This window comes from Lemur catta, chromosome 12 (genome assembly GCF_020740605.2).
Source record: "Lemur catta isolate mLemCat1 chromosome 12, mLemCat1.pri, whole genome shotgun sequence".
Lineage (NCBI taxonomy): Eukaryota > Metazoa > Chordata > Mammalia > Primates > Lemuridae > Lemur > Lemur catta.
Genome location: NC_059139.1, coordinates 5,542,026 through 5,567,896, shown reverse-complemented (window position 1 = coordinate 5,567,896; position 25,871 = coordinate 5,542,026). Strand labels below are relative to the sequence as shown.

At 43.7% G+C, this 25,871-nt stretch overlaps 1 protein-coding gene across 1 annotated transcript in view; it reads left to right on the top strand.

Moving 5' to 3' along the window:
- SEMA5A (semaphorin 5A) overlaps positions 1–24,562 on the top strand; it is a 320,624-nt gene extending 296,062 nt beyond the window's left edge. The window contains exons 16-22 of the mRNA XM_045566609.1: positions 3,688–3,913; positions 6,325–6,543; positions 13,504–13,674; positions 15,691–15,846; positions 17,210–17,257; positions 21,761–21,972; positions 24,245–24,562. Coding sequence (XP_045422565.1) covers positions 3,688–3,913; positions 6,325–6,543; positions 13,504–13,674; positions 15,691–15,846; positions 17,210–17,257; positions 21,761–21,972; positions 24,245–24,364 — 1,152 coding nt within the window. The 3' untranslated portion in view covers positions 24,365–24,562. The remainder of the gene's footprint in view (positions 1–3,687; positions 3,914–6,324; positions 6,544–13,503; positions 13,675–15,690; positions 15,847–17,209; positions 17,258–21,760; positions 21,973–24,244) is intronic.
- Positions 24,563–25,871: the final 1,309 nt, after the last annotated feature.

Genomic DNA, 25,871 nt, shown 5'->3' with positions numbered 1-25,871 from the left:
TGGTGTGGACACACACAGCTATTTTCCATCCTTCTGGAAAACTCATATAATATTTGGGGGACTGTTTTTTCAAGGCATTAACTCACGAAGACAGAAAAAGGGAGTTAGAAAGAATGGTCTTTTTAAAGTGGAATCTGGAAACACATCCAAGAAGAATGAATTGGAGCCTAACAGAGGGGAACATGCAGAAGAGTCCACGTACCTGCTGGCAGGCCTGTTTGCAAGGAGACTGTTGGCTGGCACCTGGGAATCTGGGTTTCAGGAAGGTTTCTACCATTCCCAGACTGACAAGAGTGGTGCATGGTGCCTAAACTGTTTGCACAAACCGTGTGGTGCATACTCAACACCACCGTCCTTCAGGGAATCTGGACTTTCGGTGAAGCAGTGGTGCCTGTGTGACCGCCCCCTGCAAAAACCCTGAGCACTGAGCCTCCAGGGGGCCTTCCTGGTGGGCAGCATTTCCCATGTGTTGTCACAACTAGTTGCCTGGGGAATTATGCACATCCTGTGTGTCTCCACCGGGAGAAGACTCCTGGTTGCGTCTGGTTTTTTCTGTACTTCTCCCCAGGTACCTTTTTCCTTTGCTGATTTTGCTTTGTATTCTTTCACTGTAATAAATTATAGGCAAGAGTACCACCATATTCAGAGTCCTGTGAACCCTGCTATCTAATCATAGAAACTAGCAATGGTCTTGGGGACCCCCAGCACATGGATGGTAAGAATCATCTCAATTCACACCTCAGACTCCTCAGAAATCTCGGGGACCAGCAGCACCACTTTCTCTGTTAGTGGCAAAATAACATTTGGGTGGTTTCTGTTTTAAGAAATTGTCAGACTTCCAGACCTTTATCCTACTTCACTGAGGGGCCTATAGGTTCTCTATCTAGCAAATACCAGGAACTTATTCTCTGAAGAGAGAAACAGAGTCCCTGGACCTCTAGGCACGAGGATTAGTTTAACATGTGCTTGAGAACTATAGTACAAATGGTACAGTAGGAGAATGACTGTCTACTGCTTACTGAGAGCCTGGCCTTCTCCCTCCACTTGGCTTTCAGATCCCTGGTGGCTCAGCCTCCGCCATCCAGGCAGGACAGGGAACTGGAACCCTCTTCTCAGAGGTCCCCACAGAGCCCAGCAGGAAAAGGTTAAGGTTCTGGCAACATTTTTCATCTAAAGAAGCCAACCAGGTCCTGCCACAGTCCACAAACTTCCCCTCTATGCTCAGACTTTCCAGTTAAACTTTTTACCGCCCTCAACTCTAAATATGAGCAGAAAATGGAAAATGTCCAGGTATCATAAACAGTAATCTAACATGAAAGATCTAAGGAAGCAAAGTGAAACCAGCAGTGTGGAGAATATAGAAGCTACAGAGAGAGAATAAAACTTTAAAATAATTATCATCAATGTACTCAGATCAGAGAAAGTAATGCAACCAGGAAAATAAGAATTGTGTACAATAATAAGGAACATGCAAGAACCTAGGAAGACACAAAAGGGCTTTAGGAAATTTAAAGTGATAGAAGATATGAAAATTCCAATAATGTATTTGAAAGATAAGGTTGAGAAAATCTCCCACAAAGTAGAGAAAAAAATGTAGAGATGGAAAAATATAAGATAAAACATGAGATAAAAGATAAGAAATTTAAAGATGGGTAATGGAGTTGCAGAAAAAGAAAAGGTGTCGGAGAATGGAGAAGAAATAATCAACAAAACCATCAAGACAATTTTTTAAAAGAACACCTGAACTTATAAGTTAAAGTGGTTTGTCAAAGTGACCCAAACTTTTAAAATATGTAATCGTACTATTTCATAACCCTGGGGGAAAAAAGAGAAAATTCTAGAAGTTGTAGAGAGATCTTTTTTTTTAAAGTCACATGTAAAGAATAAGAAATCAAACTAGCTTTATATTTCTCAACAGCAACACTGAAAGATAGAATACATGAAGCATTATATTCAATTCTGAAGGGAAATTATTCCCAGAATAAAAGTTCTACTGAACTTTTAATCAAGGTTGAGGGTAGCATAAGATGTTTTATGATAATAAGAAAGCATCACACATTTGCCTTGCAATGTCCTTATTTAGAGTGGCACTGCAGGATATACTCCAGCAAGAGGAAGGTTGACCAAGAAGGTGAAGACTTGTAATACAGGAAACAAAAGATTGAACCTAGGGAAGAAGGAAAGGAACTCCAGCCTGGGAACACAAAGCAATCTGGAAAGTGTTCTTCACCAAGCATAGAAGGCAGCCAGGCCAGGTTGGAATAGGTCAGAGAATTCTTGGAGGGATTTCTTTAGGGGTTTACAATTTATACAGTTCCTGCTATGTCTGGATTCCTGATGGGTAGTGAATTAATTTCTAGTGTATAGAAACTAAACAGCCACCCTCCCCCCAGAATGGGAGAACCATTGACTCGGACTGGAAGGGAGCAAGAAACAAATCAATCACAGTTCACCCCATCACTCTAGTAAGGACAGTGCTGACCTATTGAAAAGTGCTGATGCTCAATTTTGATCAAACCAGAATTACAGCATCGTCATATGAAGATGTTGGGAAACAGGAAGGCTACAATAATGAGGTAGACACACAGCATGGGGTAGGGAGTAAAGAGTGAAATTCTTTTTCCATAATGCACAGTTAACAGGCAATGCATAATGCTGGAAAATTCCTGTTGTTAGCTCTATGGAGATTGGTGTCAAAATATGCAACTGAAATAGATCGAGAAGGGGTAGAACAGTTCTCTTATTTTGTAATAAAGCTTAAAGAGTGACAACTCTTATTTTGTAACATTGCTAAAAATCTGTAAAAGTACAGCCATAACTAGGTGCACTTTGTGTTGTAGATTTTCCCTTTAGTGAAACATCCTTCATTGTTAAATGGAGGAATTGTGATGTAGTACTGCCTCCAAGATCAACTCCTGTATCCCTTATTTTTGGCTATATTTAGTATTTAGAATTTAGAATTTTTAAAAAAATAAAACAGTAAGTGCTCCAGGCATATTTTTATCATCTTAGTCCTAAATCGCGTGCCCCCATTCCAACACACAGCATGCCCCACTAGCCAGACCTCCAGAGGTACTCCATGCTAAGTGACCCAGGCTCCGTCCTCCTGTGGTCACAAGGGAGGTCCCTGGGAGTCAGGGAAGGGAGAAGCTGAGAAATGCCTTGAGGTGTTAACCGGGGAAATGATGGGAAAACCTCTTAAAGACTATAAAGTGTCATGTGTTATCTGTGGCTACCCTATCATTCTAGCACTTTGAGTCTCTGATCCCAGGGCTTCTAAGATCCATTAATCTCAAACTAAATATTATATACTCTAACAATCAGCCTTTTAAAGAAAACAGCTAAACTTAACATCAGAATAATCAGCATTTTGGGTTACTGATTAAGTGAAAGGAAGATGATTTTTATGGGAGCACCATTTTTTTTCATATACAATTAAGTTTATTGTCTCATTCTCATTGTTTACACAGGGGAAACTGTGCAGATTCCTTTTGGAGATGACTTGAATACTGAGCATTCTATCAAATGCATAATTTAACATGTGTGTGTTTTTAATTTTGTAGAGTGTCCGTTGAGTGTCTTAGGATCTGAAGTTTTGGAGACACTTACCTTTTCCTAAAGGGAAGGAGCCCCTTGTGCTATTGCCCTATGTATGTTGTAAGAAATGCCATGTGTTTCCTCTCCCAGGAGTACCAGCCTTGCAACACCAACCCGTGTCCTGAGCTGAAGAAGACCACACCCTGGACACCCTGGACTCCCGTCAACATCTCTGACAATGGTGGCCACTATGAGCAGCGATTCCGATACACATGCAAAGCCCGCCTGCCTGATCCGAATTTGCTGGAAGTGGGAAGACAGAGAATTGAAATGCGATACTGTTCTAGTGATGGAACCAGCGGGTGCTCCACAGATGGTGAGGAAGGATTCCATAGGGACTGACCCACTTCTGTGGAAAGGTCTTTGATCTGATCTCTAAGGCCATAGAGAGCAAGGGCGAATTTTTCTTTTTGATTATTTATAACTTAGAAGTCTCTATAACAATGATCCCTGTAGAACAGAACTGACTTCACAGCAAACGGAAAGAAACGACCCTCACTGTAAGAATTTATTTATATAATATTTAATAATATGTGGAGGTGGTCCTATGAATTCAGCCCCCAAACTATTCTGGATCTATTTATGGTGGATCCAGAATCGTTTGTATGAGATTTAGTTAGTATCAGAAAATATACTGAGGAAGGATCGGTGATCATCCATAGATCTTCTGGCATTAAAATATAAATTGAAATGCACTAAAATGCAAGCTAAAAATAAGCTTTTCTTTCTTTATCTCTAAAGTAGACAAAGGCAATGAAAAGTGTTTTTCTTTGTTTATACCTGTAAAAGGATCTCTGTTAAAAAGCAGAGTCTGAGAATACTATAATAATCTTTGAAATTGCTTTGCCCATCATAATCGTGTAAATCCCTTGAATGCTCTATCAATCTCCGGGAGAAAGCCCTGAGGTAGGAACCAGACCTGCCCTCTGTCTGCCCTGGCACCAAATGTCCTCTCACCTTGGGCGAGTCACTTGCCTTCCTTGGAGCTCAGCTGTCTGAACTGCAGGAAAAGAAGTTGAGCCTGGTGGTCCCCCAGAGCTTCACGCTTTGCTTTGTTCTTCATCTCTTTTTTCACTATCACCTAATAAGACAAAATCTCTTCCAGTTTTGAAAAGGACATAGATTCTCACAGATGGGTCCTCAGAGCTATTTTTGATGAGAACAGTGATCATTTTGTCTTGCATGACTAGACTATTATCAAACACTCCTTAGCACCTTTGTGTTTGCAATTCTACTTTATTCTCCCAACATGAATGTGACAACTATTTAATGGGTGGGCATCACTGAAGTCATTTTTAGAGAAGGGGTTTTAGACCTAGAATGGTTGGCCTTGAAAAATGCCACAGAGCTCTGATGAGTTGCCATGTTGGACCGACCTGGTGGGATAAATTCATGGAGGTTTGGTAAATCTCTGTGTCGCCATGAGGAAGGCTCGCCACAGTGTGGCTCTGAGTAATGGCCACCAGCTGCTCTCCTGTCACAGATCCCAGGACTTCTCCTGGGAGCTGGTGAACAGCATGGATGCTGGGAGGCCTGACAGTGGCAGTCAGGGGCCGCTTGCTTTAAAGTGGGCTTCCTACTCCTGCTGTTTCCGCTGATAATAACTCTTCCCTTGTTCAGCGACTATACAAGCCGACTGTTTCTTGAAAAAATTAAAGAATCTGCTTTCATTAAGGGTTTTATGTGAATAAATGTACTACTTAAACAAACTTAAACACCTTAAACTTAAATGTACAACTTAAACACCACCCACCTGGAAAAATTAACAACAAAAGCATAGTCTCACTTATTAATTTTGTAAAATATTTTTGTGGTTAGAAGAAAAAAGATATGTGATGAAATACCAAGAGAAAGATAACTGAAGACTCAATTTAAAGATCTACGTTCCATGAGGGATGATCTTGTGATCTCTGATGAGGGCGGTGAGATAAAATACAAGAATTTAAATATGAATTTCAGATATCTTTCAGAAATTTTTTTTGGTATAAGTATATCCCACGAATCTTTTAAAAGATATATATGTCCCATATAACTTTTTAATGACTATGTCCTGTGCAATTTTTCAAGTATACTTATTCTAAGATATTATTTATTTTTTATCTGAAATTTATATTTAACCAAGCTTCCTATATTTTGTTTGTTCAATCTCCAATTCATTTATTCCCTTATTTCAAAATGAGCTGTGAACTGTCTTATTCGTATGACATCAAAGTAAAAAAGAGAACACGAATGATGGTATTTCTCTCTATATTAACTTTAGTCTCCTTTCTGAGCTTATATATTTTATTTCTTCCATTAAATACATTAAAAACCAAAGCTAATATTAGTTAAAATGTTAATAAAATGAACCTATGAAAAATTTAACATAGATTCATAAAAGATATTTCATATTTTTTGCAAAAGTATATCATGGACATGGCTTCAAAGAACTTTATCCTTCCTGTTTCTTAATGCCTTTAAATTCCACAGGCCATCCTCATGTTTTGGTATTGATAACTTGCAAACACAAATTTGGCCTCATTTTCCTCTGGCCACACAAAATGAGGCTTAGTTGTACATAGACGTTCTTTATTCATTTTGGCTTTGAAGTGTGACAAGAGTTCAAATGAATTTGAGAGGACAGTTGTAGAAATGAAGCCGACAACTGATACAGAATGGAAGTTGGCACGGACTGTGGTTACTCTGAGAACTCCTAGCAGACTCACACTCTAGCTGTTTCCTTGTCAGGGCTGTCTGGTGATTTCCTGCGTGCTGGGAGGTACTCTGCCCATACCGTCAACGGGGCTTGGTCAGCCTGGACATCATGGTCTCAATGCAGCCGCGACTGCAGCAGGGGCATTCGGAACCGAAAGCGTGTTTGCAACAACCCCGAACCCAAGTACGGAGGCATGCCTTGCTTGGGCCCGTCCCTGGAATACCAGGAGTGTAACATTTTGCCATGCCCAGGTAAGTGGATTGCATAATCTGGAAAAGATCTGAAAGATCAAGGGCCTTGGAAGACGTTCTATTAATATTTTATTGAGGTTCACTCAGCTCCCTTTGTGTTTGGGATCTATGTTCTTGATAAATGTCTTAGGTGACATCATCACTGGTTGGATCAACCCAGAGTGAGAGAGAAAAAAAAAAAAGAGGAATAATGGAAGGTTTCTCAATTCCTAACCCACCCTCCCCAGCAGACCTGAAGCTAAATCCCAAGTCATGTCAATGAGTATTAAAACTCTTCATTCAGCCCTCTTTACAGGCGAGCATGCAGCTTCGGTTCTTTGTAAAACGTCTGACAGGCAGGGCCAAGTGTGCCTTCCGTGGTCCCCAAGCATATTTTTCTTCAGGGTCCGTTCCCTCCATAGTGCATTGGTGTAAAGACAGATGCAATCTAGGCTGGATTGTATACATTTTTTTTTTCTGGTTTTAAAGGAAAGTAAAACATTCCCCTGAGCTACTCTAAGAATGTGGACTCCAGGTGCTGAGCCCAGTGGAGAAGCCAGCCCTTCGGACATGGGCTGGAAGTGTCTGGTGCCCTGAAGTGAGCCAGCAGCTCCTTCTGCAGGCTGACCCTTCCCGGGACACTGATGGAACGTGCTCATCTAGGGTCACGGGTATCAAAGCTGGTCCCCCAGGGCCCATCCAGCCAGTTCCCAGTCCCACTGTGTCTTCTGCCACGAGGGTCCACCTCCTGCAGCCAGGCCTCCAAAGACACCAGCTCTTCTCCCCTGCAGGCCTGACGGAGCTGTTTGTCTGGGTCTTCCTCCCGAGGCCTGGCTTTTCATTCCACTGCATTTCCAAGCAAACGTGGGGTTGTTACAGTGAGCAAAACGAACCCCCCAACCCGGGCTTTGTGCTCTGACACTGCCCTAAGGCCCTGCTGTCTTTCCCTTTATCACTCTAGCACCTGTCTCAGCTTTCCTCCTGCCTCAGCTCAGAGTGAGGCCCCGTCACCTCATTAACTTTCTCTTTCATCTTCCTACTTCCTGCTTCCCTGCCCAGAGCAGTCAGAGGGTCTTTAGTCCACATGTCATGGCCATCCTGAGTACTGGTCAGTGGCTGAAGGTGCCACCTTTGCCTTTCATCTGAGAGAAAGAGACTCCTGTGATGGTGTCACTCACTGCAGTGACCTCAGCCCCCAGCACAAGCCTCATACTGGTAGAATTGCCTATGGGTAATTGTTGAATGATGAGGAAACAAAGAGTTGGTTAATGAACCTTCCTTCATCTCATCTCTCAGCAAACATTTTTGGATAACCCGCTGTGTGCTATTTGCAGGGTATACAAAGACTAAATGATGTTGTCCAGGTCAGAAAGGAACTTAGAGTTCAGTGAGGTGGCCTCCTGTGAATAATGTCAACCCAACACGGTCACCCACTACTGGGTTGGTGACAAGATGCAATGGCAACTGGACCAATGACCCACTGAGCCAAGGGCCCACTGAGCCAGCCCTTGGGAATCCAGGCAGCTAAAACAAGCAGGCTTCCCTTGAGCTGAATCTTCAGGGTCAGACAGGAGTTGGCCAAACTGACAAGCCGAGATGGGAAGAGGGGTCATTCCAAACACTGGACATAAAATTTTTGAAGGCATAGGATCTTAGCATTTCCAGTAGATACAAACAACTTTCTAAGTGTTTTGAACAAAAAACTTGCTTGTAGCAGGTGCTCAATGAGCATTTGCTGGATGGGTAGATGGGTAGATGGATAAATGGATGCATGGATGCATAAACGTGTATAAAATTGAAAACACACAGCTCCCAGCTTTGTAGCTGAGGCACCCAGTAATGTTCCTGCTCCTACAGCTGCACAACTCCTCCCAGGGTATCTTTGCTTGAATTTCTCCAGCCTCAGGGACTCCTCCTCCACCCACCCAGCTTTTCTAGCCAGGCTGATGCTGAGGGCTGGGAAAGGTCACAGAGCTGTTTTTTCCCATAGCCCTGGTGGAAGGGTTCCTTCCCCGGGGGCCTGGGAGCGAGCCTGTAGGTGACATCATTAGATATGCGTCCTCGCTGGAATGAGGGCGGGCACTATGGGAATGTCAGGGTCCCTCCACCCCCTCACCTCCCCAGCCTCCAGACTCGATTCTTCCTTACCATCATTAGAATGTGCAGATCTCTCCAGACGCTTGGATGCTGTCCTGCTGCCTGAGTGCAAAGCATCACCGTCCATCTCAGAGACACTCCACTAATGTGCTCCGTTGGTTGTTTTTATTTTAGTTGATTTGACAGTCAAGCCAATGCCATGTCTACATAGTCTTAGTATTTTGAATAGCTCTGTCCTCATTTTCTTTTCAAAGGCCAGAATTCCATACAGTGCTATGGAATTACTCAGAGTGGCCCTTGTCATTTTCCACTAGGCAGTGGCTGAGTTCAGGGATGAGTGGCACAAATGTCAACCTTCTTTCCCACTCTTAGAAAATTCCTAAACGTATGACCGAGTGCAACTCAACAAGAATGGGTTGGGAGCTTTCCAGGGCTTGGACGCTGAGCTGCACGGCCATTGGGAAGCTGGTCAGAGGCTATTCTTACCTCCCTTCGGACCTCTCTTCCCTGTGAATTTACTCTGCTTTAACCCTATTGGGTTCACAGTGGACAATGACAAGTGGGCAGTGTATTTATTTAAAAATACATTTTCTCATTTTGATTAAATATGAAAATCTAAACAAACCGAAGGAATGTAAAATGCCTTTGAAATTAAGCCATGAAAAATTTGATCTCCAATTCTAAAATGTGTTATAAGCTATAATAAGGTTTAAAGTTGAGCCCATGCTGAAATGATCATTTTTTCACCTTCTGTGGATTTATCTAGCTGGTCACTTCACCTACATAATTTGCCTCCAACATTGAGGAATAGCTAATCCTTTCTCCATCACTCCTTTTCCTCAGGGCATGTTTGATTCAGCTCCAAAGACTTCAGACCTTGGCCTCCAAAGGTACAAACAAACAGCAGTTGGTTCTTTGTCACTAACATTCAACTAAGATGAAAGCAGCCTCACTTATACTTAGACCCCATCCAACCTAATGCAGTAAACATAAAGTCTTTTCATCAGGTTTAACTAAGATGGTTCCATTTTCTCTTTATTCTGTAAACAATAAGTCTGAGAGAGAAGGAACACTGATCATCTCATGGAGGGGTGGACTCAATCAAAACTGAGGATTCTGGCAGGTGTGTGTTGCATAGGTAAACTGGCTAGACACCTGCAGTGTGCTCAGAATGCTCTGTCCCCTTCTGTCCATGGAATCCTCCAGTCCACACTTTGTAGCAGGGTGCGGTGGGGGGAGTTGTTGCAGGAACATTCTGCTCAGAGATCCTTAGAGGAACAATGAGCACAGCTGTCCTTCAGTGCACACCTGCATGGTCCAGGCCTCAGGGTGCTGGAAGCATCAATACGATACATGCCCACGCCTTGAGGGCGGCGAGTGCAGGACTTTATGTCTCAGACCACACAGGGATGCCCTCCATGCAGACCTTAGTTATTTAGTGTTTTCTTTGCTGTTTAGATTAAGAGTAATTATGCTTCTGGCTGCTGCCATTGTTTTTATTTTACTGTAGTGGGTGGAATATTTAGCTAGAATTCATAGAACAACAATTTTTATCCTCTTCTATCAAGTTACTTAATCTATACATTTTATTTGATGAAAAATAATTCCCAACAATTAATTGCCTTGATTCCTTGAATGAAACACGGATCTGAGCTTAAGTACGTTTAATCTTCCCAGGAGCCAGTCTTTCTTGGGCTAAGTTAGATGGTGATTCAAGCCGGGAGGAGAGTCCCACGTGATTTTACCAACGTGGCAGGAGTTAGGTGAATCCCTAAACGGGGCTGTGTGTCTGGTTCTGTGCTCGGCCTGCCAGGTTTCATTCCCAGCCCCCAACTCGCTCGAGGGGCACCCTAAGCTCTCTGCGCCTGGGGTCATTCATGGCTAGAACACCTCCCGGGATAGTTGTAAGGATGAGGTGGGATATTGAGAGGGTTTATTATTACTAATGTTGTTTCATTAATCCAGTGTAGTTTACATAGCAGAAAAGAAAGATTTTAGCTCTCAGCCTCGCTCAGTCCCTGCCCTGGTGGCTCACATTTGTTTTGTTCCCTTGACCCCCCACGTCCCTGCTTCCCGCCAGGTTCCAAGTGCTCCCTCTGGGTGAAGGGGTGAAGACTATTTCTTTAAGCTTTGTATTCTGTGATTTCTTTTATAAATGTGTTAGCCTTTCTAATATGACCTGTTATCACAATGTTCACTATCCTATGTCGCTGCTCCATTAGAGTGATTGAAATGAGCATGTTCAGTCTTTTGGTTTTGTTTTTAACGTTTACTGCAGTGAGAACACTTTACATGAGATCTATCCTCTTAACAAAATTTTAAGTGCCTTGCAGTATTGTTCACTATAGGCACAATGCTGTAGGGCAGATCTTTGGATCTCACTCATCTTGAATAATTGTAACTTTATACCAGTTGAACAGCAACTTCTCATTCCCCCTCCTCCCAGCCCCTGGAAACCACCATTTTACTCTGTTTCTGTGAGTTTGAATATTTTCATACCTCGTGTAGGTGGAATTATACAGCATTTTTCTCTCTGTGTCTGGGTTGTTCCACTGAGCATGGTGTCCTCCAGGTTCGTCCAGTTTGTTGCAGATGGCAGGATCTCCTTTTTTAGGGCTGAATAATATTCCAGTATGTGTATGTAGCACATTTGCTTTATCTATCCGTCTGTTACACATTTAAGTTGTTTCCATGTCTTAGTTATTGTGAATACTGCTGCCATGAGCATGGGAATGCAAATATCTCTTAGAGACCCTGATTTCAATTCTTTTGGATACACTCCCAAAAGTGGGATTGATAGATCTTATAGTAATTCTATTTTTAAATTTTTTCTGAATCTCCATACTATTTTCTATAGCAGCTACACCATTTTATAGTCCTACCAACAGTGTACAAGAGCTCCAATTTTTCTACATTCTCACCAACACTTATTTTTTGTTTTTTTGATAATAGCCATCCTAGCAGGTATAAGGTGATATATCATTGTGGGTTTGATTTGCATTTCCCTAATGATGGGTAACGCTCATATACCTGTCTACCATTTGTCTGCAAGTTCATCACACCGTACAAAATCCAGGGGCCTTCAGAACACATGGGTGGTTCCACATCAGGCTATGACACCATTTAGGGGACACATTAGACCTTTCTGAGCCCTGGGCTTCCTTGTGTACTTTCAGACAGCCAATCTCTATGACTTATCTTTGCCTTAGTGTGTGGGGCACGCGAGTATAACCACCCACTGGGGACTAAGCTTCAACTCAGTTTACAGACAGAAAAATCTGCCAGCCAGTGTTCCCCCAGTGAGAATAGATATGGGAGAGGGTTTTGGGAAATGTTAAAGTTTTAGGAAAACACTTGTCTGCCTTCTTAATGCTGGTAATACAACCAGTGTCAGGTATCTGATGGATTCCTCATAACCTTGTTAACTATTAGGGAAAATATTGCTGAATTCTGAAAGTTTATATAAACTGTTCAATCACAAAATTTCCAATTAGGTTACAAACTCATTTTTAAATTGGGTTCAAATGTTTCTGTTGTGGTTTTTACTATTTGCAAATAAAGATATTGTCATAAAGATGATGTTTTTGCTCATGCTTCTCAAAAATACCTTTTTACCTGTGTGAATATCTAAAGAGAAATATTATTCAGTAAAGATGTATTACGTCATGGTGGGCATATTAAAAGACAAGCTAAGTTATTCTAGCTAAAATGACCTTGTGCCCTACGTGATTTTGGCATCCCCTGTTGTGATTGATTCTATTTATTTACGTAGGATAAAGATAAAATAAAATATGATTCTATCTACATCTAGCAATCGTCAGTCTCTCATCAGCTTTTTAGTTGAGTTGGTCATAGTTTTGATCGTGTTCTGCCCCCATTAGGGTCTAATGCCGTGTTTGACAGAGTCCTCACACTTCCCTGTGGCACAACAGTGGGTGGGACTGGCTAGCAAGAGGGAGGCTCAGTCGGGAGTCAGCTAAACAGCAGATCATATCTGACGTCACAAACCCAAGCCAACACAAGATCTCACTTTTTGCAGTGTCAGCTAACGCAGGACTGAACCCCGAGGTCCCCCAGACCCAGGTGGGCCAGCTGACTCCAGCATTCAGCAGGTCAGGTCGGTCCACAGGTGTCAGGAGCCCAGACTCAGAACTCAGGAGGGAACTCGAACAGGCAGAAATGTGCTGTGGGTGATGAGCAGTCGTGGCAACGCTCAGTCAAGGCACCAGTTCTGCTGCAGGTTCACGTTGTGAAACTGCACCCTTAGCACCTCGCCTGAAGTCTGGCTGCAGGTTTTCTGATTCCCCTCTTTAGTCATTTAAGTGCAACATCAAGCCTGTGTGTTGGTACTTATTTTGGTCATTTAGTGCCTGAATTTACTGAACGTCCTTTACAGTTACCTTCCTCACGGGACCTGTTAGGCTTTCTCTATCGCACTGTCAAAAAGCAAACCACAGTCCAATTAGTAAGGAGGGCTGTGGCTTCAGCTACTTCTCCTTGGCTTTAAGTCTCGTCTGGCCAACCAGGTGGTGCAGACGGCAAAGGTGAGAGCTGGCCGGGGGCTTCACATTAACGACCCCACAGTGGTCCGTGACTGTTCTCAAGGACAGGGATTTTGTGTGGCACACGTTGCCCTCTTTTGTCATCCTTGTGCTTAGTTATTTTATGCTTAGAAATATTTTCTGAAAGAATGAATAAGAGTACTGAAAAGTATAGAGAGGAACCTGCAAGACTGGATCCATCACCAGCAGTGGTCAGTGGTCCCCTGGGATGTGCGCCAACGGCTGCATTGGTGCGTGCCCGGAATGCACATTTCATCTTTAGCTACACCAGGTTGGTTGGACTTGCATTTCAGAAGCACTCTCACTTTGTGTCCCTTCCCAGTGGATGGTATGTGGTCTTGCTGGTCCCCCTGGTCAAAATGCTCAGCAACATGTGGCGGTGGACACTACATGAGGACCCGCTCATGCACAAATCCAGCCCCGGCCTATGGAGGGGACATCTGTCTGGGGCTGCACACGGAAGAGGCGCTGTGCAATACGCAGCCCTGCCCAGGTAAGTGACGCCCTGCCTATGGCACGACCCGGAGACAAACTGGCCTCCTTCCTTAATTTATAAATGGTGAATTTGATGATACCATGTCACGGTAAGTACTGAAATGGGTGTGGGAGAAAATCCTGACGCTATTACCTTTGAAGTGACTTTGTAACACATCCTTCTGCAATAAAATAGTTCTCACTATGCCGTAGATTCAGAACTCGTGTTCAAAGCCTTTATCACATCAGTGGAAGTACATACATTTTGTTATGACACACAAACTCTCTAACTAGGAAACATCCCAATTTTCCTTGACCTTGCTAATTAGCACTTGACTCCCAGGCGGCACCTTGCTGTGCTGAGGGAGAGAGAAAGTCAGAGGAATGAGATGGGAAAGGAAAGAGCATTGTAGAGCTCCCCCCAAGGCTGGGGGTCTGAGTGGGGGAATCTCCCCCATTCCTTTTGTTTCACTGCCTGCCTGGCTGTGGCCAGATGTCTTCCAAAGACCCTCAGACTTGTGTTCCAGCAATGACTTCTGAAATGTTACAAGGGGACACCAGGCACTCTTGGAGGACACTTCATCAAGGCCGATGGGCTATAACACAGGGGTAGCGCAATTAGAGAAAGCAACAGGCAGGATCTCAAGTCAGTAAGCAGAGGATCAAGCAAAATGAGCAGCAGAAACTGGTTATAACAAACCCTCAAAGTGTGTGACTTGATGACAGGATCGGAAATTACTGTTGCAGCCGGGGTGGGCAGCAGGGAGCCCCTGCGAACTGCGCCTTGTGGGACAGGCTCAGCCCTGTGGGTGCGGGAGCCCCGAGCTCCCAGGTCCATGGCCAGCTCAGGCGCCCAGCGATGCCTCAGCCACCGTCCCACCCATGGGGGAGCTTGGGTTTCCGACACGTAGGGCCCACCTGGGATGAAAATGAGCCGCTCTTTTCTGAGCCTAACTTTGACATTGAAACACAAACTTTTTTAAGCCTGCTCCTGCAGATCTTTCTAGAACGTTCCATTTGCATTGAAAAGTGCCTTGAAACCAGATTCTCACGGTCATTCCAAAAACCAGCACTTTACACATTTCTAAGAAAACATTGTACCGTTTGCCTGGATCAAGGCACACATGTGATTTCCAGATTTTCCCTGCCACTGCAGAATTGATGCTTAAATTTCAAAAGGGAAAACTAACTGAACATACATTCTTTCATCAGCACATGGGAAAAGCATCTTTTTTACATTGATTAATATTTCACAGATAATATCAAGAGTTCACATGGTTAAACTTCTTACTTGAATGTGACCGTTACTCCTCTCTTTTCTTACATCTGCACTCCTGGGTGAACTAAGCAAATCCTGGCAAATCTTGCACTTGAGGGGGATGTGTCCTTTCAGTGCTCAACTCTGACTTTGACACAAGACTTGTGCATTGGCCTTAAGCTCCTCAGGGACTGTAGCAGCGGATGAGCAGATGAAGTGAATTCCACCACAAGGGTGGCCTGGCTTCTGTATGTTGACTCTGCAGAATTGTTTTCATAACAGAAGAGAAAGTACCTGCGGTAGCTCCAAGACTACCATTCAGCCACCTGGGCTTTCTCATGAGTGCACAGCCACTTCTCTTGCCTGGAGATTTTCAGGAATGTTTCAGGAAGGCATGTGAGGGCTGCTCTTTGCAGGGGAGCAGGGGAGCATTACCCCCTAGGAAATGGGGACCACATTGATGATTTCCATTCCCCTACTCCCCATGGTCTGAACGCAGCTGGGTGTCCTGCATTAACTTGGTACGATGACTCTATAACATTAAGACAACACGGGTTTAGAGAATTTATATTAACGACATTATATCTGATCAAAGATATATTGGTAAAGATTCTTCGTCCGCATGGTTATTTTATTTACTGGTCTAGTTAGAAGATATGACTACGTCTTATGTACGCACAGAACCATTGCAAACATACTGTGAACGCGTAAAATAACGTATGGAACTTGGCAGTGCTGCCAGGATGATTGACCTTGGTGGTAACTCTGCCCCTGCAGAGAGCTGGTCGGAGTGGTCTGACTGGTCCGAGTGCGACACGTCCGGCGCCCAGACCCGCAGCCGCCAGTGCGTCCTCCTGTTCCCTGTGGGTGGCCAGTGCACCGGCAACACCACGGAGAGCCAGCCGTGCACGTTCGACTCTAATTTCATCCCAGGTAAGGGCAGGGAGATGTCTCAGTGTAAACAAAATCATCTGCAATATTTAGAGAGAAAATGATTCATAGGTCAGAGTTTTAGCTTTTCTTTGAGGCCCTATTTGGTTAAACAGAGATGATTCCATCAACTCATCTGGCTTCAAGGGGGTCAAAGTGTAGATGTATAGGTAACTGCAGATTTAGACTTGAGTTCAGTTCATGAGCCTAAAGTTTCTTAAGCACAGTGTCTTCTACAATTTATTTACTAAAATACAATCAGAAGATTTTGCTCCAAAAAATGAAAGTAGGTCATTCAATTATTTTAATATTAGGTTAAATGCTTTGGCAATACCTTGTGTGGTGTATTTGCACAGAGAAAAAGGGGCATACTCTTTATGAAATCTTTAATGCATTCAGGAAACCCATCATTATTCTCATCTTGGAGAAGAGGTTGGTTGACCCACTCGCCACAGGCTTTTCAAGGTGAATTCAGTGCTTAGGTCCTGGTGGTAGCTAGTCACCTGTCACCTGCTCACTGTCAGCACGATGCTGTGCAAGTGTGTGAACCATTTAGCACACGCCCCCCGGGTGCCTTAGGACTACAGAGACCAACCTGTTACAAAGAAATAATAGACTTCAATTCTACGAGCCAAGTTTTCCTCCATTTGTGGAAAAGATAATAGTATTAGCTTTAGCCTTATAAGGCATCTCTGTCATGTATGGTGTTGAACTGTAAGAGTGTTTGTTGTTGGCGTTTCCTTTTTTACTATAGACATATTTTTAATTCTTGTTATCGAATGAAAACTCAGTGCAGGAGAGAATGATGTCTCTAGACACCTAAAGTGGCATTTTATCCTTGGGTGTTCAAACCCTTAGGAGATCTGTCCTCTCTGGCATCTTGGGGTGCATTTCACGTGTGGCATAGGCTCCTGAATGGGGACTTTATTTGTTATGGTGATTTCCTTTGAGCACTGGTGAATTGCCCCCCTGCAAGGATGTGACAACACCAGGTCTGAGGCAGGAACACCACTGGCAAACAGTGTGTGTGTTTGTGTTGTTGGGGGGTGTCCACAGCTGGCAGGACACAACACGCTGTCACAGAAAATCAGCACATACCCTGCTTGCAGCCCAAGGGACCATGACATTTTCTTTCTGTGATAATGAATCCCTTTCTTTCCCAGTCAAGCAACATGGCCATATCCATCTCAGTTTGGTTAAAACAAACAAAGAAACTAATGTAATTTTTTTTGATAATTAATCAGGCTTTTGAAACTTTGCCTCACATAAATTTCAAAACCATTTAGATACTTTGTGCGTGATGCATTAATGTGAACTTCTTTCCCAACACCCTTTATACATTGTGATTGGATTTTTGTTTTTCCAGAAGTATCTGTGGCAAGATCCAGTAGCGTAGAAGAGAAAAGGTGTGGAGGTACGTGCTTCCTTTTAACTCATGTCTAATTGGTATTCTGATATATTCCAGTCATTTCTCTTCCTGCACATTCTCTGTAAAGCTTCTGCTGTTGGCCAGGAATGACACACCGAAGAAACTTCTGAATCCTAAACATCTTATGCCTTGGTGTAAATGATAATAGTTGATATTTGACATATGGATCAGTGGTTCTCAAAGTGGGGTCCCTAGACCAACATCATCAGCACCACCTGGGAACTTGATAGAAATGCAGATTCTCAGGCCCTTCCTCAATCTACAGAATGAGAACCTCTCTGGGTGGGGCCCAGCCATCTGTGGCTTAATAAGCCCCCCAGGTGATCCTGATGGATATACACTTTACGAGCCAGGGATCTTGATATTAGCTACAGTTTGATTTCCAATGAGTAAAACAGAATTCAAACAATTTATTTAAATTTACAGTACAAATCCAGGGCAGCTAGCCTCAAATCTCCAGCCCACTGCAATGACTCAACTGTAATGAGCCATAAGATTGTACTATATCACTAGAGGAATTTTGCAAACTTTTTGCCACCCTGAATGTCAAAAACCACATTCTCTGGTTTAACTCCATGATAAATTTGGACTAACGGTCTGTGCCTTACAGACATCGGTAAAGTACTTATCTGTGTTGCACACATGTCCAGATGGAGAAGCACAGCTTATGTTCACCTTGGAGAAATCTGAGCCAACATCTACACGGAGACCTGCCTTTTCAGTTGTGTGACTGATGACACACAGACTCCCATTGCTACATAATCCACTGCACCATGGTAGCCCCAGAGAGCTCAGCCCAGCAGGCTTTGGCCTCTTCTGTGATCACATGGAATCCGAAGCTTCGTGTGCATGTTTTAGTAATGTACTTACCGTTATTAACTACGTCGATTAAGAGATTGCTGCCTCTTGCATTCTATCTGCTGAGTCAGCCATCTGTTCATTCATTCATTTATTCACTCAGTAATCTTTGCTGAGAAAACTTTTCTGTCTCAGTTTTGTGAGGGGCATTGAGCTTACGCTGGGGCCCTGAATAGCCCCAGCCCCTCTGGAACCAACAGTCATATCATCGTAGGCTCAGCGCCTGAGAAAGGCAGTGTCTGGTGTCTGACCCAAGTCAGTTGAGTGAGTCCACTGATTCTACATTGCTAACGTGGGATCCAGCTACAAGATAAATATGCACCAGTTCACATAAAAATAAGCATAGCAATTAGTGTTCTTTAGTATTTTTAGATCAGTCACTATGTGCCAGACACGGTATTAAATGTTTAGATAAGAAGTTTCCCCTCTGGTCCTCACAGAGAGCATTCTCAACATGCATGGTCCACAGTTCCTTATGTAAAATCATTGGAGACAGAGAAGGGTTTTGGAATTCAGCGTTTTTCAGATTGTAGAAGGGTGATGTGGGGCCAGTGCTGTATTTTACATAGTGTCCCACAGGGTCTGGGGCTGTACTCCACGACCAGCCTCTTCAGTGACGCTGCCATGAAGCGTGGGCAGACTGGAGATGCCAGTGGCATTTCTAGCAGTGCTGGTCGGGTTCCACAGCAAAAAGGGTCAGGTCAGGCCACATTGTGCTGAGAGATGACTGATGAAAAATCAGTCCTGAGAGATTTCATTTGGGAATTATGTAATAGAAAAGGGATAGTGGCTGTGTTTGTGTTGTTGTCTGCACTTTATAAATGGGGCTGTGAGGCTCAGAGAGCTGAGGTCACTGGCCCAAGTCCATGCAGCTAGTAAGTAATGGAGCCAGGGATGGGATCCAGGCAGTGGGATCCAGTGTGAGTTTTAAACCTGAACCACCACGGGAAGAGGGTCCTGGTGGTAGGTATCCAAAATGATATGTCCAGGGACTCAAACCACAGCAGCCCTGGTTAGGTGACACTCTCAGACAATACCCAGGGACAGGGCTGGTGGCTACCCTCAAGGTCAGTGCAGGTCAGGAGTGAAGCCAAGTTTATAAGGAGGGAGACCGAGACAGACCCTGGGGGTCAAAGAGCTGATGCCCCACAGTGTCAACTGGCCACCCACCCTGCCGCCAGATGTTCGCCCTCTGCTTCTGCCGTCTGGGCCTCCCTGAGTGCTTCAGGGGCCTGGAGCACCCAGGAGAACACGGCTCCAAGCCCATTGGCATCCTAAAATGCTGCATAAGCCAGAACCAAGCCTTGAGATGCTGTTGGTTAAATCACAGGAACTTTAACTACTCTACAATATTCAGAAGTGATTTTTTAGACTTTTAGGCTGCTGACATTGACACTCAAGCATAGGCAGTTTAGGTGGATCTTACTGCAGGGCTAACAGGCAAAAACAAACAATTACCTGGCAAGGATGTTTTGGGATGTTTAGGGAGACAAGATAGACATCTTTTTTTTCAGTTTGTTGAAAAATCAATCAAACTTTGCACAGGAAATCAGCCAATTAAAGTGTCTGGGTAGTTGATCTCAATTCTATCTTTACTGACCAAAAACAACAGCAAAGGGGAAAAAAAACATATTCAAAGGAAAGAGCCTCACTGAGCATATTCAAAAGAGATTTAATAGGCACTATTTTTTCTGTATGTAGAAAAAGTGTGCTTCTCTTGAAATTTTTCATCTTAGAGAGCTATTTTTGGTTGCATGAGACACAAAGACTATATAATCGTCATAAAGATGTCGGCTGGCCCAGCCTTCCCCAGGCACCTGCAGGAGTGATTCATTTGACTAATGACAAAGTATCTGCATATGGAGACCATCGTGCATCTCCCGGATGTTATAATGAAATACGACTTATCGGTGCAGCAGGAAGTATTTTTATGGGTACGTGGCATTGACCCTGGGGAGTCCTAAGAGCTAAAGTGTAGAGAAATGAGAACCCATGTGGAGTCAGCTCTTGCTTATGTTAAGTGCAGCTTCAATGTTACAGTACAGAATTCTACGGCTGCTGGTGGGACGCGCCCTGGGTGCTCCATCCAGCTGTCCAGGGGGGAGCCCCCCGGCTCTAGAGGCTTCGTGCCAGGATCAGGAAAGGCCGAAGATTTGTGAAGTCCTTTCACGTTCTTATACTGTTGACAGAATAAGCTAGAACGAAAGTCGAGGAGGTTGTCAGGGAGAGGGTGGTACTTGCGGATGTTCTAGTCACGTCCTCCTGGATTATCCGTCCCTTAGTGCTGAATGCACCAGACGCCTGTGCTAGGAATTGTGCTGTCCATGTGGAATTTCTGCGTTTAGGAGCCTGTTGTTTTTGTGGGTGACAGCAAACCCGAGAGAAGGGACCTTTGTTCACTGTGTCTGTGCACCGCAGGAGGCAGATTCATCTCCTAAGTCCTGGGTTCCTGAAACAGGGTGTCTGGGAGCAGCAAAGGAGCACAGCTTAGAGGGGAAAGCTCAGCCCAGCTCCACAAGCACTGCCCAGATATTGCCTTTGTTCCTAGAAAGGCTTGAAATTTTAAAAGCATTGTTTTATGAACACTGTCTTCTTTTTTTTCCCACTGTTGTTTCTCAAACATCACGTGGGTCTTGGTATGTTGCCTTGATGTCACTTGAGCAGACATAAGTTCATGTAGGCTCAATTTTTTAATGGTTTGTATTTATAAGTCAAAGAAAATAACTAAAGAAACAAGAGATGCTGTTAAATAGAAAAATAGTAGGCAAATAGAGGGTCATTTTGTGACTGTTTTTATTTTATTCCTTTAACACAAATCCTTTCTTTCTTTGGAGTAAACCATTTTCTTGATAAGATCTCCAAAAATACGATGTAAGTGAAAAAAGCGCTCTACAGGACACTGTTCATACACACACACACACACACACACACACAGTCACACCTGTGTGTGTAGAGTTATCTCTGGAAGGGCACAGGAGAAAATGGTTACGTAGTTACCTGTTGAAAAGAAGAAAGATTTATTTTCCCTGTAGTCCCTTTTGCACTTTCTAATGTTGTACAATGTCTATATATCACATCCAAAAAATATAATGACAAATATAAGAATTTATGTAAATAGAAAATATTTTTAAATATAATGAAATAAAAAAGGAAGGGAGGGAAGCCTGGCTTGCAGGTGATCAGGGAATGGGCGCAGTGAATGCTTCTCTCTTTGTTCGTGGGGCACAGCCGTACTGCGGGCAGGGGAGCCCAGCCTGTACAGGAGCATGAATAAAATGGTCCGTGGAAACCCCATAGACCACAGATTATGCTGCACGTGCAACAGAAGAGCACGTCTTCAAATATGGAAAAAAGAAAAATCTGCTAGTTTATTAGTGTATTAAGGTTTAAGTTATCTCCAAAAGACTGATTAAAATCCATGAGGGCATGAACTAAAAATATACCATGCTCACTGTGGAGAGGTTTCTTGATGGCCATGACATTTCGAGAGAAAGACTTAATTATGATTTCTTTAATTTTAGAATGGGTATGGGGCTTTTCGTTTCGTCTTTCTCTTTCATCTAAGCACTTTGAGCAGTTAGGTAGCATGTTCTTGTCCAGTGTGACACCACTTTGGTCCTGTCCCCCCAGAGTTCAACATGTTCCACATGATCGCCGTGGGGCTGAGCAGCTCCATCCTCGGCTGCCTCCTCACCCTGCTGGTCTACACCTACTGCCAGCGGTACCAGCAGCAGGCCCACGATGCCACCGTCATCCACCCTGTCTCGCCCGCCCCTCTCAACACCAGCATCACTAACCACATCAACAAACTGGACAAGTACGACTCGGTGGAGGCCATCAAGGTAAGGAATCGGCAGCACCGGCTGCATCCAGGTGTCCGAAGAAGGCAGGTGCACCCTGGGGCTGTTGGCAAGGCTTAGTGGTGGTGGCACAGGTGACAGGTTGGGGACAGGAATGGAGTCCCCTTATAATGAACCATCTTTTTAGTTTTGCTGTGCCTGTGAAAAGATGACATCTCACATTGGGAATGTAAGTGAAAAGGGGGACATGAAAGCAGCAACAAATAAAATGCTGGAAAATGTTGGGTCATTGGCCAACGTCCCTCTCTGCTTCCTCTGTGCCTTCTGCACCTGAAGAGAGCTCCCGCGTTAGAGAAGAGCTCCTGCCGAGGACCTGTGCACAACTGGACAGCAGTAATGAGGACCAGGGGTGGCAATCAGAGATCCAGGTCCATTGCAGGAACCACCACTAGGATGGCAGCCTGAGAAAATTTTTGCATTATTGTAAAAACTATCTGTAAATAATCTTCAGGCAGAATAAAGGCCTTTCAACTTTGCCTGATATAAAAGCGCTGGAACTGGTGTGGGGTGATGTATTTTGTAAATTTCCCCAGTGGGCGATGAATCCAGTGTTGGACCCAGAAATTTACAGTAATTGGCCAGTTTCCTTCACATTCTAAGGAAGAAGGTGTGCAAAGGGTACCCGCTTTGGACCTGAAAGACCTGGCTCATGAGTCAACCCCAACACTTCCCAGCTGGGAAAACTCCCGCCAGCCAGTTACTCACACCCACCGAGCCTCCATCTTCTCCTTTTTTACAAATTGAAGATAATGAGAATCACATGAGGCAATTTATATAAAATGATTTGAATGGTAAAATAAATGTGGTTTTTTTTTTATTAGAGGCATTTTGTGTCATGATTCAGAGTACAAGTTACTTATTTCTTTGACCCTTAGTTTCTTCGTCTTTAAAATGGGTATAATATTGCATACTTTCATATTGTAGTTGTTAGGTTTAAATGCCCTAAAGTGCATGAGACCCAGCACCCAGAAAATGACAATCGTTGTTCTTACTGTGTCCACACAAGTGGTCAGGGATGTCGCTGGGAAGACATCAAGGGCTCCTGTTTCCTGCACCCAACTCCCCTATTGCCCATGTGAGTGAAAGGAATTCTCCTGATCTAAGCGGAACTAAAATTTTCTATTCCTCTTAGGAGTGTGGTTCCCCTTAACATTTATAGGGAGTATTTTGTTGCCCTCTCTCTGCTATGATGGTTTCCTTTGAAATCAAATTTCCCTCCTACGTGAGGGTAGGGTCTCCTGGACCCTGCTAAAGCCAGGATCCGTTAGGCACCAGCACCTCCCACTGCTCAGATGACAGGTCCAGGGAATGAGGCAGAGCACCAGGAATTAGTAACAGGCCCCTCACAGCCTCTCAAGCAAACCTCCGGAGTCCAAGAACGGGCTCCCCTGAGCGTGATTCCAACACATCAGCTTATCTGTGGTCATTGTTACTCCAGACGTCAAAAGGTAATTCACTCAGTCTTGTTTTCCCACTTAAGATTCAGCAACCACTTTTAAGATAATAAGAAATGTTTCTGCCATGATGGCAAAGGACCTTGAGGGCCTGGACAGCTGCCTAGTCCTTGAATGACTCCTTCTAGAACTTTCTTCTGATACCTTGTCCAGATAGGTCCTGGACAGTTGGCCTCTGCCTCTCCTCCTTCATCTTCATTTTGGTCCTGTCAGTATTTACCCTCTACCTGGTGTAGGTCAGGCTCTTTGAAATTGCAAGTGACTTTAATAAACTGTTAATGAGGAAGGGCATCTGTGTCAGAAACGGCTACAGGAGTCACCTTCTCACAAGTGCAGAATGAAAAGAAATTAAAGCATTTGAAATCTGATGCATTTACTTAAATAAGTTCTGTCAAGATCTCTGATAAAGGCACCTGTTTATGGGAATCTGAAAGCCGCTTACTTATCCATTCCGTTGCATGTGATAACATTCAAACTATCTGTTAGTTTGAAGTCAGTAGAGTTTTAGGTTTTCTAGAAGTTTATATTTAGGTTTTCTAACTCCCTGCTTCTCTTGGAAACTTCCCGACTGATGTTCAAAAACAGACCCGGAGGTATCACAAACTGCCTGCCTCATTCTAGTTATGAAGCAAGTCCTCAGAGACACAACTCATCTTGGGGAGCAAGAAAGTGAGAAAACACGTTTTAAAATAATGCAGCCTTAGGGGAGAGCTCAGACCCGACATAGCAGGCTCCCTAGTCATCTCCTTTCTCAAATGCTACTTACTGAGTATTCTTAAATCGTTTTTTGTATTTTTCAGGCATTTAACAAAAACAACTTGATCCTAGAGGAAAGAAACAAATACTTCAACCCACATCTCACTGGGAAGACCTATTCTAACGCCTACTTCACAGATCTCAATAATTACGATGAGTACTAATAGCTCTTGTATTTTTGGCTTCTTGTAAACCCCCAGTTCCTCAAGGCCTGAGCTCCATGACTGCCCATGTTTCTGAGGCTTCAGAGATAAAGTTTGGGCACATTTCAAGTACATTTCAAGCCACGAGTGTCCCATCGCTGCCAAAAAAATACGCATCCTTAAAAGCAACAAAAATCTAAATATGACTTCATGAAAATCTGTTCCACAACACTTGATCATTGTTAAATGAGCCATGGTGTGAAATTTTTAATTTTGTTCAGCCCATTTCTCTAACATGTTCATTGTTTTCTTGAGGTTTATTTTATAAATGTGCCACCCAAGTTGGAAGGAGTCTTTAAAAATATGAATGTGTTTTGCTTTTGAGTGTAAATCTTCACGATGTTTTAATTCAAGAAAATAGGCACTTTATCTGAGAGTCCCCCCACAAGGAGTGCTTAGGTCCATAATATTTGATAAAATTAAGAAAGTGAACATGGCCAATTATTCACCGTCCATGTCCCATGCTACCCAATATGGATAATACTGTGGATTCTTGGAAGCGACTTATGTTTGGGTTTGGAATGACTCCTGCCTGGAGAAGCCCAGGGATTCCACCTGGCCTGCACCTACGGAGGTGGCAGTCACTGTGAGGTGCCCCACCTTGGTCCCGATGCCATTGCTATGCCATCACAGTGAAGCATGGACGTGTTCTGCAGGTTGCTGCAAAACTAGCCTTATTCTGACTTTTGGATTTCATGGCATTCCAGGGAGCTCCCTGTCATGCTGGTGGCCTGGAGGTCCACCTGTCTGGTCCACCATAATGTTCAGAAGAACCAATCTGTGAAATAACCACTTGCTTAGCTTTTGGATTGACTCCACACCTTCCCTCACCCTGCAAAGAAAAATCTTGAACATTCATGATGCCAATTAGGGAAAGTATTGGAAGTGCTGAGCTATAACTTAAAACAATTTTTTTTTTTATTTTCCATGTTATGGAAAGTATTGAAAGAACTGACATTAGTGATAATCAATGTTTCATTGTCTGTCTCCCTGGCATAACCAATGTGTAGCCATTAGCCCCTACCAAGAGCATTACTGATGTGTGAAGCTGGCTCTCCGGAGCCCGTTGTCATCTTTGTGGGTCCATGTGAAGTGTTACTCCCGTACCTGCTGTCACTTGCTGCGACCAGAGCAGGGGAGCAGGCGATGCTGAGCTCTGGTGCCTTTCCTTTCATCTCTGTGATGCCTGCCCACCCACCCAGTCCACCCCGCCCACCCCGCCCCACTTCTCCCTGCACCGAGGCACAGGTGTTTCAAGATCAGAATTCAGGGCAGCTGGAAGTAAGGTTTTATGGACCCCTGTTGTCTCAACATTGATCACTGATAAGCCTTTCAGAGTGTTACAACACCATTCACAGAAGTCCCTAGAGAGAAAAAAAATTAAAAAGAAACATAAATTTTTCACCAATAACCCATACATAACACATGGCAGTTTGTTGAGTAATTGTTAAGAGTAAGAACAAGATTG